General features: G+C 40.2%; 2 protein-coding genes across 4 annotated transcripts in view; one reads left to right on the plus strand and one right to left on the minus strand.

Moving 5' to 3' along the window:
• Positions 1-574, plus strand: part of pvalb7 (parvalbumin 7) — a 58481-nt gene extending 57907 nt beyond the window's left edge. For all 3 annotated transcript variants that reach the window (XM_049568975.1, XM_049568969.1, XM_049568960.1), the window contains one exon: positions 155-574. In XM_049568975.1, coding sequence (XP_049424932.1) covers positions 155-180 — 26 coding nt within the window. In that variant the 3' untranslated portion in view covers positions 181-574. The remainder of the gene's footprint in view (positions 1-154) is intronic.
• A 90-nt stretch (positions 575-664) lies between these two features.
• On the minus strand, positions 665-14637 carry baiap2l2b (BAR/IMD domain containing adaptor protein 2 like 2b). Its single transcript, XM_049568937.1, has 15 exons — positions 14208-14637; positions 13876-13951; positions 12550-12636; positions 10625-10686; positions 9954-10025; positions 9109-9198; positions 7536-7667; positions 7247-7351; positions 5984-6086; positions 5440-5647; positions 4602-4667; positions 3215-3545; positions 3055-3098; positions 2303-2402; positions 665-746 (listed from the first exon to the last, which is right to left on the minus strand). Exons 1-14 carry the CDS (start codon positions 14259-14261, stop codon positions 2327-2329), a joined length of 1506 nt encoding a protein of 501 aa, XP_049424894.1. The 5' UTR covers positions 14262-14637; the 3' UTR covers positions 665-746; positions 2303-2326.
• Between the last annotated feature and the right edge of the window lie 339 nt (positions 14638-14976).

The following is a 14976-nucleotide window of genomic DNA, read 5'->3' on the forward strand; positions in this document are numbered from 1 at the left end:
TGACGAGTGTACAAGTTAGCATGGAGGCTAAAGGCAGGTTACTGTAGTGCTTCACATCCTGCCTCAGTGAGAAATCCGACCCAGTCTTATCCGTTAAGATGTAGGTCAGTAGAGCTTATCTCATCACTTATGCAAGTGTTTTCTTTTTTTCCAGAGTTTGAGGCCATGGTGCATGAGTAGGGGATAGATGAACACCCCCCTTCTTCTTCCTCCTCCTCTTTGTCCCTGCATTCATATTTTGTAACTGCTACCTTCAAACTCCTCTCACCTTCGTCGGGACCCCACACATGGAGTCAGACCAGGCCTGCTCTCTACAAACTACTGCAGAGGCAGGCCAACAGGGCGTTACCATGAGGAGAAACATACAGGCATAACAGGCACCAGTTTCATCTTTTCATTTTTTATATATATTTAATCGCACATGCTGTATGGGTTTCTGAATCATTCATAATGATTTCATGAAGATAGTTTGTGGTCTAAAACAGGTGGTGGTACTTTAGTGCTGTAGATGGTGTAGATGTTATAAAGACTTCTTAAATCTTAATTTCCTTCCTTTGTGTATTTCAGGTTGTGCATTTTGTCTGATTGATTTTACTTCTAGATGTTCACATATCAGTGCACTTTCCTCCCACTCCTCTTCCTCATCCACCTTCCTTCACCTCACCTCCTCTCCTCTATCCCCTCCTCCTCCACACTCCCTGCCTCCGATCAGATGATGTAGTGAATAAAATGATATATAAGGAGAGCTGTGAAGACAGAAAAGATATGAGTAAGAAATGATAATAAAAAACTTGAGTAATAACTGTCTCTTTACTTATTGTTACTCACAGTGGACACAAAACTTAAAACTCACAAAACATAACATTGCAAAACATGTCAATCACAGGGTAGTTAAGAGGATTACAAATTTACAGTCATAGGTGAGAAGCTGTGGCCTAAGTTATGATAGATAGATAGATATAGATCTGATATGTATCATACTGTATTTAGGATAAATTACAAAAGTAACCCAAGTCAGATTTAAAAAGGATGTTCAGATCTGTGAAATCAGATCTGTATCATATTCAGTGTTGCGCACGTTCACACTTAACAAGAGCTAGCTTAAAGTTCAGTTCACACAGATTAGTTCACAGACCAAAAGAACAGACTAGTTTCAGGTCATGTCTTTCGTTCTTTTAAATAACATAAAATCTTGTGATCATCATTCACTGGTATATACTTCCCAAGACTGGCTGAATGCTTCAACTCAATGTGTGGTTTCAAATTTGTTGCCAAGATGGCCGACATTCAGACTTGTTTTTGCAGACATAATTGGCATATAAATGTGGGATGTTTTCCGTTAGAAGTACTGGTAACTGCGCTATGCATGTCCGAAGCATGATTAGCACTAGCCATGTGAGTTGTGTCAGCAAACAGGGTAACGTAAATCCTCAGGTGCTATAAAATAAGCATTGTAAACTGCCGTGAGAGTGAACATAGCTCACACTCATCTTCATAAGTTGCAAAACGATGCATTCTGTTCACCAAAATGTGATCACATTCAATGTACAGCACAACACTGATCACATGAACAAAATATTCTGATTTGGACACATTTGCTGATAAAATACACAGCATGAGAGTGAGACAAATTAAAGTTTCAGAAAAAAAACTAGTTCAAGGAAAAGATTAACATTTTGGGAAATACAATTAATTGCTTTTCTTGCACAGATTCAGATGACAAGATCAACACCACTTCCATGTCTGTTGCTAAATATGTTGCTAGAGCCAGCAGCCAGGTAGCTCAGCTTAGCGTTGGATAACTATCCATAAGTATAAACACAAAATATGCTGGTAGGCTGATTTTTAGCCGTTTCCTCCAGTTTACACTCTTAATGTTTAGCTACCCAGCTGCTGGCTGTGGTTTTATATTTAGCAGACAGATATATGAGTGATATCAATGTTTTAACTCTGAGCTAGCGGGTAAGCATATTTCCAAAATTGTCAAGAGCATTTTTACTGCAAGAGACAAACAGATCTATCTACATAAAAACGTAAGTACTGTACACAGTTGATAAAACAGCTATTTCAAAATTGTACAGTTGTTTGATATTAAACTACTAAGATGCATAACTTTTGCTTTTGGTACAAGAAAAACCTCATCTTATCTAACACTGTACAAAAAAAAAAAAAAAATCACCAAACCTTCCTCTGCCTCTCTGGCTCAAGGCCTTCACACTTCAGAGATGCCATTACATTATCCTGAAACAAAAAATTGTGCATCCTGCCCCCACAACCTGATCTGGCAGCCTTGGTTACAAACCCAGCCTGCAAGAGCGCTGACGGCTCAGTGGATCTGTGGAGCGGATCTGTCATTGGTCGTCGTGGGGCGAAGCTTTACAGTGGCGAATGGGTTTGTGCCTCTGAAACAAGAGGATGACGAACAATGTTACACAATACCTCACATGCTGAACTGCTCTCCGCCAACACAAATAAACCACATACGCACACACATGCGCACACTCCAGGTTGGGAAACTAACACCAGACCTCAGCCAGAAGATGGAAAATTTTGACTGTGGATAGAGAGCGTGCTAATGAGCAAGCTGCAGAGGTAATGTGTGTAACTAATGTGCATTTACAAAATACATGTACCTGCAATTTAAACATGAGCCTTTTGGATTTGTGCATCTTCCAATATCTAAGGTCTATGATTTGATCATTTTTCATATCAAAAAATATTCTCATTTCTTTCTGCTCAACAGTTTTCTTATTGATGTGGAAAATCTTTTGAAACAGCACATAAACTAATACCTAAAGTGTCTGTTGAAACCCAGACAACTGCTACAAGCACAGATCTAATACTCCTAATGTTCCTGGTACATGATCATGCATACTCGTGTGGAATCAAGTCACTGTGTTTCATTAGAATCACTTCAGACAAATTATATCCCAGACACAACACTGACTAGCAAATAGATAATCCTGAATAAATTATTTAAAAAGGTAATGGAATTCATTAGACACTGAATCCAGGGAAACATTTTCCTGTCAACCCATACACTCTGAAAATTACCTGGGAAACAGCGGGTTTTCAGGCGGCCCGTGGGGCGATAATGCCTACGAAAAGAGAGGATTGCACAAAACAAGTGAAGTAGGATAACTGTATCATGGTTTATATGGACACGAAAAAACATGTTGTCATCCTTTGAAAGTGAATTCTTTTCAGAAGGTACCTGGACATCAGATGCTGATTCACCCTTCCTTTCAGGGAGGGGAGAGATTGGTCGAAAATCTACAGAGCCCCTTCGAAGGTTCTGACTTGAGAGAGGAGGAGGCGGTGGGGGAGGAGGTGGAGGTGGGTTCGTTTGACTTTGCTTTGTCTCCAAGGCCGACTCCAGCTTCTTCTCAGGGAGAGGAGAGATCGGCCGGAAGTCTACAGAGGCTCTGCGGTTGGGTGTGGCTGGCGGCGGGACATCACCGTAGTTCTTGCTCTCTGATTGGTCAGTGTAGGTGTCAGTAGGGTCCAGCAGATTGTTCATACTGTGGCTTCTTACGGAACCACCACTGAAAGGTAAAATGCACAAATATAGGACCTTTAAGTGATTCATAGCAGGAGAGTGACCTGGAATATTTTGGTATATATTACGTCTTACAGAGTAGCCAACTACTAATGCATTGTAGTCATTCTGTTGTGTAATCACTGTAAGACAACAATCTTTTCTATTGGTGTTCAGGCTTAAGTTTATTAATAGACAGTGTAGACTCTGGGCCAAATCCGGTCCATGATAGGGTGCCAGGTGGCCCGCCGACCATTTTCTGATTCAAAATGAAAATAAACTGATTTATACTGTGATTTTTTCACTCTGAATGTAAATAAGGAGGTAGAGTGTATAAAAAGCATCAAATCGGGCCCAGGAAGGATCCCTGGATACCCCAACAGAGCAAACATTGTAAGGCTGCTAACAGGAAATTCATTTATAATACTGACAAATATTATTAAAGTTTGTTTATTAACTGGCCATTGGCCTCTTGTCATTTTGCAAAAGTCCCCACTGGGCAAAGCAAGTTGAGCATCCCTGGTTTAGTATCTGCAACATAACAATGCTCCAACATTCTGTCTCTTGCTGGAGGACACTTTAGCAGGTCGTACACTGGCTAGCATCTGGGAGCAAGAACATTTTGAATGTCTAGTTGTCTACTTTGAATGTAAAAAAGGAGCCATAAAGAATAAAGAAGCATCAAATAGGACTTGTTTATCAAATACGTGCCCAGAAAGGATCAAAATATTATCAAAGTATGTTTATTAACTGGCCATTGGCCGCAAAGCAAGTTGAGCATCCCTTCTTTAGGTTCTGCAACATAACACTGCCCAAACAAATGTTACATATTCTGTCTCTTGCTCGAGGACACTTTAGCAGGTCATACGCTGGCCAACACCTATTTTTTAAGGTGAGGGTCTCTCTACATCTAAGGTCAGCTTGTCACACTCAAATCTGCCACCCTATCTCTTGTACATTGTCTGAGGCAGAAATGTTGGCCACTATACTACCAGGGCGAATCGTTTTCAACATCTACAATCCTCTGCTGATATGTGCCGTGCAGATTTAAAGTGATTCCTACCTTGTTGCTAAAGTGTTGGAGAAATCTTCAACAGGGGCCACATAAGCAGCAGGGAACCAGCCCTGACTGGAGGAGATGAGACAGATACAGATGAGGAAAAAACAAACTTCATCAACTCTCTTGTCCCTTTACCAGGAGTATGTGCAGTCAGTCTATCAGAAAATACATACACATAGAGTTTTTTAGATGTGAAATCAATGTACACGTTTAGAGTGTCTGTAAACATAAAAGTCAGCTTTCACACTATTTTTCTGCTCTACTTTATCAAACTCTTGTTATACAGAGCTCTTTGTTCTCTTGTCAAATGGAAACCTACACAGAGCACCATTTAGATTTCATCTTACAATTTATTGATGTTCAAAGTGAATAGCTTTACCATTTTATCGCACAAAATGACAATTGCTCCTCTGTGTTGCTTTGTTGAGTTGCCGATCAATAACCATGACTCAACTCTTCTACAGTAAGTTGCTGAGATTTCTCTTTTCAAAACTCTGGGCCTATTCTTCATGCTCCAACGCTATCAACCTACTTCCTATACTTGTGATTAATGACCACTGTGAGACATTTTGCTCTGATGATAAAGGAACAAATGACAGTATTGTTATCATTTTCATTCACTTCTCTTTTGTATCCTGAATAATTGGCTTGCGATCTCATCTCTCTTGTGACAATGTAATTTCAGTTTATATGATGCAAGGAGGAGTGGGAAGGATGAGTTGCAACGATGGTGCTCGAGCAGTTGCAATTTCTTCTGGTTGCTAAAACTCACAGACTCTCATGTAAACTATTCTATGGCTCCTTCACCTGCATGCATACATCTTCTATCTCAGCTACCCACCGCAGGCTGCTGTCAGTGCGCCCATACAGCCAGCCATTGCGTGGCTCTTGGACGAGTACGGTGACAGTCTCTCCCCTGTTGAAAGGGAGAAGCTTTGGGTTGGATGAGGAGGGATGAGATACCAGGGCTCTCATGGCTTTCCCTCCACCAAGACCCAGAGATTCCCCAACTGAGCTAGAGCGAGAGCGGCTGGGGAGGGGGGACGGTGCTGTAGAGCGAATAGAGGATGAACAGAGAGCGTAACAGAGAGAGTTAGACATAAAACACGAAAAACTTTTCTGGCTCATGCTAGACACACCACTATTTTGCATGAATTAATGCATAGGCAAAAATAAAAGGATAACTAATTAACTCAAACTTTAATGTACAAACTCTATTGTGTTAATTTACACACTGCTAATGTACAAAACATTATTTTTTGGTTGTGCAATTAATCTAATGCTGGAGAGATAAATACTGCTACTGCTGCTGCTGCGTGACTTCAAACATTGTCTCATATTTATTAACAACGATGGCGTCCATGAAGTACAGTCCTCCCTCCCACCTCTAGAGGGCACTCTGCCCAGCGCCTGCTGCTCCCTCCTGGCCCAGGACATGTCTTCATCTCTGGCTACTGTTTGCAGCAGGGAGCTCACTGAACCTCGCAACTGGTAAGACACAACATACACAGGGAAATAAACTGCATTTATATTTTGTATTACAGATTTAGCACACTTTTTACTGCAGTGGATAGAACATAAAGAAGCTGGATTGAGGGTGTTTTCACACTTGGTCTTTTTCAGCCCTCTAAACAAACAAAGCGGTGACTCACCATTTTTTAAGTATTTGTGAGCACACCAAGAGAACTCAGACCCCTCTGAAGCGCTTCAAGTCCACATTGCGGTTTGTTTGACCTGTGCATTGTGAACACAAAGTGCTCCAGGTTTGCTTTGCTCTTTGCCATTGTGTTTAGCCCTCTAGATCACATGCTATTGCACTGGGACGCTTGAAAAACAGACGCAATCACATTGGCCTGTAATGCTTGCAAAGGAACAGGACGAGAAGTAGATTGGTCCCCAGTGATACTGCACGTCTCAAGATGTGGGATGTAGTCTAACAGTCTACAGCACAGAAACACTAAGGCTTTCCTCCAATTGTAAGTTCATCTGAAAGTGAGGGGTCTTATAACCGCACTGCAGTGCCACATCAAAGTAAAAAAAAAAGGTGCACTTTAAGGGGACTGAGTTTGGTTTGTTTAAAAAGGACTGTATGTGAAAACACCCTTAGTTGGAGCATCTGTTCAGGACCACACTGAGGCATTTTTATAAGTCACAGAGTAAATAATGGTGACCCTTTCCCATAAATTCAACACGTCATGCAGATGATTTAGAGTCAAACCTGAACATTATTATCTCAGTGAAGAAAGAAAGGCTGAGCCGTCGTACTGGATGGCATTGGGATTTTACAGGTGCATTTTATCAAGTGGCCAATGAATGTACAATAAAAAATTTTCAATGCAGTGAAAAGTTAAGGACTCTGAACCACTGAAGGCAAGTGCCAGAGCAGATAAAATAAAGTCCCATTCTCTCTTCAGTTGATCATAACAAAGGCCCTGGCCCTTATCTGATCATTAATGGTAGTTTCCACAGAGCACAGGGTGTGAAGGTTTACATAAACCATATTACTAAGGCTATACACAGACACTGGTGCAGCATCCCGAGCCAGTACAGCTTCTTTTCATCCTGTTGGTGCTTGGAATACTAATTAACTGAGTATAATGTTCACGTTGGATCAAAATAATTGACTTAACCACATAACACCTTGGTACCTGTGCATCTTGATCCAAATGGGTGGGAGTTCGAGGTCTGGACCCTCTGGTCTCATTCACCTTCTCCTTCCATCCATCTGCCTTCTGCTGGAGAGAAGCACCGGTCTGAAAACAGATGAGAGGTGGGCACCTCATTAAATCTCAGGCAGCAACAAAATGAACAGAAATGCTTCTGTAAATGAGCCAACAGACACTGATATGTGCATTTCATATAATCAAGCAATTAACATGCTGCCACGTGGGTGGAATAAAAATGCTGTGCAGCCCAGTGTCTCCTGTGTGTGTACACCTTGTTTATAAGGAAGAGCAGTGACTGAGTGAGGCCACAGTGTTTCTCAGCCAAGAAGCGATACCTCCTCTCCTCCTCCTTCTGGATCTCCTGCTGGCTCTGCCTCAGGTACAGCATGTACTCACTATTCTCCTAAAACACACACAGAGAAGCATGCACACACACACGCACATTAGAAATGACATAATTGTGAAGAAGTATTGCTGGACTGTGTGGATGTTGATGTACCCATCAGGGATGAAAAAGGTGGAGGTGTTAGCTCGGAAAAATTTATGATTTATGTGGTATTTGCTCTTTGCAACTGCTGCAACTGCTGTTTGGTCAGTTATAAGACAGGCCTTAGATATGTCCTTTATTTATGTATTTTAGAACCACGGCAACTAATAGAAAAACTAAAAGTTAATTTCAATTCAGCAGTTATTTTTCAGGGATAATGGCATTTGCCCCCTCCCCAAGCGACATAATTAGGCAACTGTAACAAGTGTTCAGTTTAAATACATCACAAGTAACATAAGTCCATTTTATCTTAATGTACACCGTTGTCTCGTGGATTAATCTCATGTTTCATAACAATTCTAAAAGCAAACTGTTTAATTATATCAAGATTAAGACATTTATTAGCCTTACTAATATTATCTTAGCATAAAGAAAATGCAAACCATCAAGGGATGCTGTTAATGTTTAGTTAGTTGGCACTTTGGCTGAGCTTAACTTAAGCTGTCATCGCCTGCATAATGGTAATGTTAGTAAAGTTAAACAGAGTAGTCTCAGAGTGCTAACGTCTTCGTTAGACAAGTTGAATTTGGAAAAACAACTAGCTAATTTTAGGCTCCAATAAACAATGTTAAAAACGTTTAAAAACGTTACATAAAAATTGTGATGGCTAGCTTTTGCCTAATCAGATAATTAACAATCCCAAGCTGGACATGTCGTCATTTAAGCCAATTAAGGTTATCGTAATACTGCTGTAAGAGATTTTGGATGGCTGGATGGATGGATAGATAGGTAGATAAGTAAACAGAAGGAGGAGAGGGGGGGTGATGGGTTCAGCAGCCTGTCGACTGCTCTCGGCAAAAATTTGTTTTTTGGCCTCTTGGTTCGTGTGTGTATGATTCTGAGCCTGCCTGAGGGGAGAGTGAAAAACAGGAGGTACTCAAAATGTGAGGGGCCTGCCCTGTTGTTAGATGCCTGTTTGTAGAAACAGCTCAGGTGACTGTCTGTCAGTTTTGGAAGTGGGGAGTCGGCGATCCATTGAGCCATTATAATTATCTGCTGCAAGTTCTTCCTGTCTGCTGCGGCACACCTGGAGTACCAGACTGTACAGCAGTGCGTCAGGATACTATCAATGGTGAAGCAGCAGAAACTGATCAACAGTGTTTGAGGGAGTCTGTTGCACCTCAGAGTCCACATGAAAAAACAGGCACCGCTGGGCCTTCAGGCACCGCTGGGCCTTCTTTTAGTGTGAGTATAGGTGTAAAACTGCTAACAGTTGGAGAGCACCAGACCGCTGTGTCTGTGCGCACCACCATCTTAGATCATGTTTATGTATGTGTGTGTATGTTTGTGTAAGTACCAGAGAGTCCCTGTAGGCTCCTCGTCTGAGCTGTTTCTCCAAAGCCTCTGCCTGGTTCCTCACCTCCAGCTCGTACACTCTGCGACTACCCTGAAGTACAGGAAACAGTTTGATTTGAGAAGCTCTGATGTGATAATGAAAAGTTTTCCTGAGACTAACTACCTCTCGGCTGATTGTGGTCTTGACTGACTTAACCTCACAGATGAATTCAGACTCAGATGGGTACTGGAAGTTCTCAGAAAGAGGTTTATGTAATTAGAAATGCAATAAATGTGGCTAAAATGACCTTATGCATGTAAGATGTTCTTACAAAGCCGTAAAAAACTGTCTGCAAGTCATTACCAAAAAATAAAGTTATTGGTCAATTACAGTGTTCACTTGTCTTATTGGAGGATATGCAAAGATTAATTACATATCAAGACTACCAAAAATGTAGGTACATTTGAGATCATTAGGAGAACTGCAACAAATGCGAACTCCTAAGTACACTATACACACATGTAGCTTACATTTGTTGAGCCATAAAGTAGGAATAAGCTACAGTCCTAAAATTGATTTAGTCCACTAAGCATTTATTTGCAAAAAACGTACTAACGAATATCTTGCTCAGAATTTTCTCTTTCTATTTAGTCAACAACTTAATAAGCATTTATGAATTGAGACAATGAATCCACAAATGATTGCAATGCAGACCTCCCACTAAATATAATAAGAGAGTAGCTGACTCATTGTTTCCATAAACTACTGTATTCTCCTAGTCCAGTAAGTTCCCCAAAATTCTCCTCAACACAACCCAGCCCTCAGAGGAGTAGATATACAAAGACGTATCCCCTCAGTGAACTCACCTCAATGTACTCCTCATCCAACTTAACATTCTTCTCCATTGCTTGCAACACCTCTACCTGGAACCATCGAAACTGCAACAGAAAGAACAACAATGTTGCGGTGATGCAGCCAAGTCATTATGGAAACTTCCCCCTTGTTCAAACAGTAGATTGTTTTGTGTGACTAAATCTATATGCAAATGTGATCCATCCTCAGGCCAACTTTTTAATCAGAGGCCATGTTTTGCTTATTCACATCACTGAAAGCCACGGCAATCAAGCGTAAGGGTTCGAGTGGCGCTATGAATTTTAAACAAGCAGTGAAATGCAAGCAGGAACTCCTTTCCTGAGAGCTTTCTGTAGAGCTCAACTGTGGTCCACCAGTTTGTAACAAGTCAGCACTCTGCACAAACTTTCTTTGTTAACAAAGGGCATTACTCATTTATCATAAAATCAAATGGGTTTAATAAAATCACAACCTTTTTAAGGCAGATGCCATTTCACTAACTGTGGTTATTATTTATTCACATATGACCTGATCACCACCATTACTACAAAATAGTTCGAGATATGTGCACTTTCAGTAAAAACTTTTCAAGACACTTAAAAGATTTAGCCAGCTTTTCTGAGACTGCTGGGATCCTGTGTTTTGGTTTGAATAACATGAGTATTGACTGAATGCTTGCACTGACCACTCCTTCCATTTCTGCAGTGAGTCTTCTCTGTGTTTCTGATATTTGGATCAGAACATCCCCTGTTTTAAACAAACAGAAAGAGAAATCAGAGACTTGACTGACCATCACCATATCATACTGTTATATTGTTCGTTATATCATAATGTATTTCATATGTTTCATATACTTGCAACAAAATCTTCTTTGGGTGCAAGTACCAGGGTTCCCATACATTTTAACCAGTGAATGTTCAAAACTTTTCCATAATATTTCTCCCCACTTCCATGACTTTATTTAACTGTTGGGACTACAACCATACATAATTAAACATGCACTTCCATGCATTTGCAAAGTAGCAAACTTCTAGAGCTTGCTAACTTTACTCGCTCGTTAGACGACTAGCTGTATATGCTAATAGACCAGAGCACAGTACTTTACTTACTACAAAATGTCAAGGTTGCACCTGTTTTTGAGGGATAGAAAATGAAAGATCCTGCAGATGTCAATGCAGTTTGACACATGTTCAGATTATAATTTTGACAAGGCTGTGTGCATTTATTTTTTATTTAACAAAACTTTGTATATCTGAATGTTTCTCAAAGCCTTTGAGAAGAACTGGGAACCTAACCCACTGGTTGCTGTCCTAGGTGCCACGAGTGCCTTACCTTTGGCTGAGTTATCAAGATGACATACTAAGCGTTTGTTTTATATTGAAAATCCTAAAATAAAGGCTATTAAAAAAGTTTGTTTCATGGACATGTGTGACATTTGTTTTGCAACCTTGCCTAAAACCTAATCCTAGGTGTTAACTTAGTAAGTTCAGGTTGATCGCCATCACGTTTCAACTGTAATGCAGTGCGGCACTAGCATTTTAAATTAACAATAAAGGGAAAATATTTTGCATGATGTTAGACACGTTTTAATATTTCTAGGAACATATTTTAAACAATAGACAAAACAATATATATTCCAAACTTTTCAAAAACATTCTGTTAATTGCAAACCATGTCCAGGCCTGGAAAACTGTTTTTCTAACGTCATTACTTTTCCAGGAATTTCCCTAATGACCAAAAACACAGCCATTTAAAGACAGAACATGTGAAATCCTACTTTTCTAGAATACAGGAGATCCAGAGACATTTTGACTTACTACTGATCTAATGCTATCACTCATTTTGTGTTAATGTTCATTATGAAAGAAAGGCACAATACTCTAGCGGGAATATCAGTCATTTGATATATGACTTTAACACAATTCAACACTGCTCAAGTCATCATGCTAAGATGGTGGAAAGCTAGCCAAGCCCTTTATGTTATGGGTGCCTCTGGTGTTGTCTATTGTCATGGATTGTGGTTGAGCTAATGAATTGAGTGCAGCTGAAAGACAGTCCCCATTTATAATTTAGAGGCTGTCACTCAATAGGGCCCATAGTCACGCTGTGGCTCCCTGACCTTCTCAGTTAGCCGACCCAGCAGAACCACGTGTGTCACGCTGTGCTAGCACTGATGCACGAGCCCACACACTCTCAATGGGGGATGAGTTAGCATTATGCTAATTACCACTAACAATGCTACAGTATCGCACATCCCCTGGGTTGGAGTGAAAGTGAAGCTTGTGGAAAATATGCACTCATGCATGCACTCAGGACATGCACACACACAACTACACACATGAGCACACACACAAAGACAAGAGAGGATGAGAAAGAGCAGTATAAGGATGTAGTTTTAAGGTTACTGAGGGTGTGTGGTATTTTACAGTCTGGGATGCGTCAGTATGAACGGGCTTGACATTAACTTGATAGAGCACTTAGCCATCTCCAGAGGACAATTATGTCTCTGTAATGAATGCAATAAATTAAGGGTGAAACCTGTTATGGAGAGATTGAGTAATCAATCATGCATAAAAACACACACACACACTCACAGATACACACACTTACCAAGAGAGCGAGATGAAAGCGTGTGAAGGGCCTGGTCGCCCATCTTAGCCACAGCGCTGAAGTAGGCCTCACTGCAAACAGCTAAGGCTGCAGAGCACACACACACACACACACACACACACACAAATACACAATAAACTACAAGATTTTCAAAAACTTAACATTATAAACGTATAAGCTTTGGAGTAACATCACAGTGAGTTAAACTGCTCTTAACTGGATCAATAAATTCTGCCTTTAGTCGTTATAAACATAACCCCGCAGTGCTGCTGATATGTGATATGTGATTTTGGTCTAGAAATAACCCCATGCCAGTGGGTATAAATTTACCACGCTGCCTTGTTGCACTGTGACTGATGGCCTGTTCCTTTTTTTATCAGGCAGAGAGGTACATTAATGATACATGGTGCTCACCCAATTACCAGCACAACAAACAGGCTAAAGATTGGAGATTGGAGACCTTTTTCTAAATTGTGGTACCTCATGTTTTGAGGAAAGCAGTTTTAAATTCTGCATCATGTTTATTTTCTATGTATTATTTTTTATAAACTATAAGTATAAACCTCATTTGGCTCACTACTACAACACCCCGTACAAGCCCAGTGACTTCTGCCTGTTGGGAAAAGTTGTACATATCCCACATAATAATGAGTCAGCAATTCGTGTATAATCCACAATGGGCTGATGGGAGTAATGAGGTGAGCAGTCCCGAGCAGTCTAGTTAGGAGGCAGGTTGGGGTGGTGGATCGCTTACAAAACATAGGACTTTCCCCCAGGATTTTCCCCAGGAGACTGGCGTACCTGACCATTTGAACTCTGAGTCATTTTAGGGTACATCATCACCATGTTTCTTTTCCTTAGTCTAACCACAGTAACTTTACTTGCTGAAACCTATCCTCCATAACTTTACCTTCTTACATAATTTATAGGATATCATACAAACCACTGTATGAGGATACGTTAGGTTCTTTACAAACACTATATAAACTGTACTGTATATGTCAAACATTTAATATAGTTGCATTTATTTCTGTCAAGCCAAACATTTGTTCCTCCTCATGTGAGATAACAAGACACTATTGTTTATCAAACATAAAAAGCATGACATATCTCTTCTTGTAAAACATGAAAACCCAAAAGAAAGAAAAAATGTTGGTTATTTATGTGCATAAATTGGTTATTAAAAATGAAAAGTGTAAATGTAAATAATAAAAATAACTATTAGAAAATGTCTCTCTGTCTGTCTCATGCATGAAAGCACACAAACACAAACACACATTCAATCTCCCGCACATCTAGTCATCAGTCACTCACAAACCCACTCACCTTGAAAAGCTTTGACATAGCTGTTTCCTAAAGCAACAAGCTTCTGGAGACCGGGATTGAAATGCTCCATCAGATTCTACAGTAACACATACACAGACACACAAACATAAAGAGACACACAAACCAACACACCAAAAGAAACAGTGGTTACTTCAGCTGTCACTAAACACACTGGAATTTTAAATCTGATAAATACTCACCTAAGTCACTCCAGCCAGGCCAAGTTTAAATATACATCATAGTTTTCCCCTTACATTTGAAAATACCACATTAAAGCCCACTTTTATTAACAGAATCCAAAGGTAGAGAACAAAGAGACAATATATACTCACCAAATATACAGATAAAGTTGATCTATGCAGCTGGTCACTGGTGGCTCCAGACATAGTGACCAATTTCAAAGACGATAAGAATTTAAAAGAAAGAAAATGCCTAAAAAATGAACGTCAGAGACAGAACAAACTTCTGTGAAGAGTCTGTATTCCCATTCAAACTTCTGAAGTTTCTTCAGGCGTTTTTTTATCCTTTGTGTATCGGCGTCTTAAGGCAGTTAAAGTCACCTTGACTGCAGTCCCACTGTACTACCACTATCTGATAGAAGGATAGTGCTTTTCTCCCTCTCTCCCTTTTTCTGTCATCCGTTAACAAGCTCTTTTACCCCCTTGTCAGCAACAGTTTTCGTGGAAAGAGCGAGCAAACGAGTGAGGGGAAGAGAAAAGGGAGTAGGTGCCATCGATATGAGCGGGCCAGGTAAATTATTGATTGAAGTCCTGAAAGGAAAGGAGGAGGAGGACAGCCAGCTGCCCAATTAGCTGTGACGTAGACTCACACCTAAGGGAGGACCTCAACTCTGGTGAAACAACTTACTGCCTTTAAAAAGTTACGTATTAAGTACACATTTACTGTGAGATACAAAGATACCACCAATAAGAAATACAGATAAATCTGCTTCATAAGACTTACATATTAAACATCTATGAGGTACAATATATACTGTATACTGATCACCTTCTGTCCATCAACAGACCAAGTTGAAGTATTGAAACAACTCACATATGTATAAAAGAATAACAAGGTGCAATTCAATATTTAGAGGGATCT

Source organism: Epinephelus fuscoguttatus, linkage group LG3 (assembly GCF_011397635.1).
Source record: "Epinephelus fuscoguttatus linkage group LG3, E.fuscoguttatus.final_Chr_v1".
Lineage (NCBI taxonomy): Eukaryota > Metazoa > Chordata > Actinopteri > Perciformes > Serranidae > Epinephelus > Epinephelus fuscoguttatus.

Coding starts and splice junctions, on each gene's coding strand:
- baiap2l2b (XM_049568937.1), bottom strand. CDS start 14,261: ATGTCTGGAGCCACCAGTGACCAGCTGCATAGATCAACTTTATCTGTA. Junction 13,952..14,207: donor CAACTTTATCTGTATATTTG/GTGAGTATATAT, acceptor GTGTTACTGTAG/AATCTGATGGAGCATTTCAA. Junction 12,637..13,875: donor CTATGTCAAAGCTTTTCAAG/GTGAGTGGGTTT, acceptor TGTGCTCTGCAG/CCTTAGCTGTTTGCAGTGAG.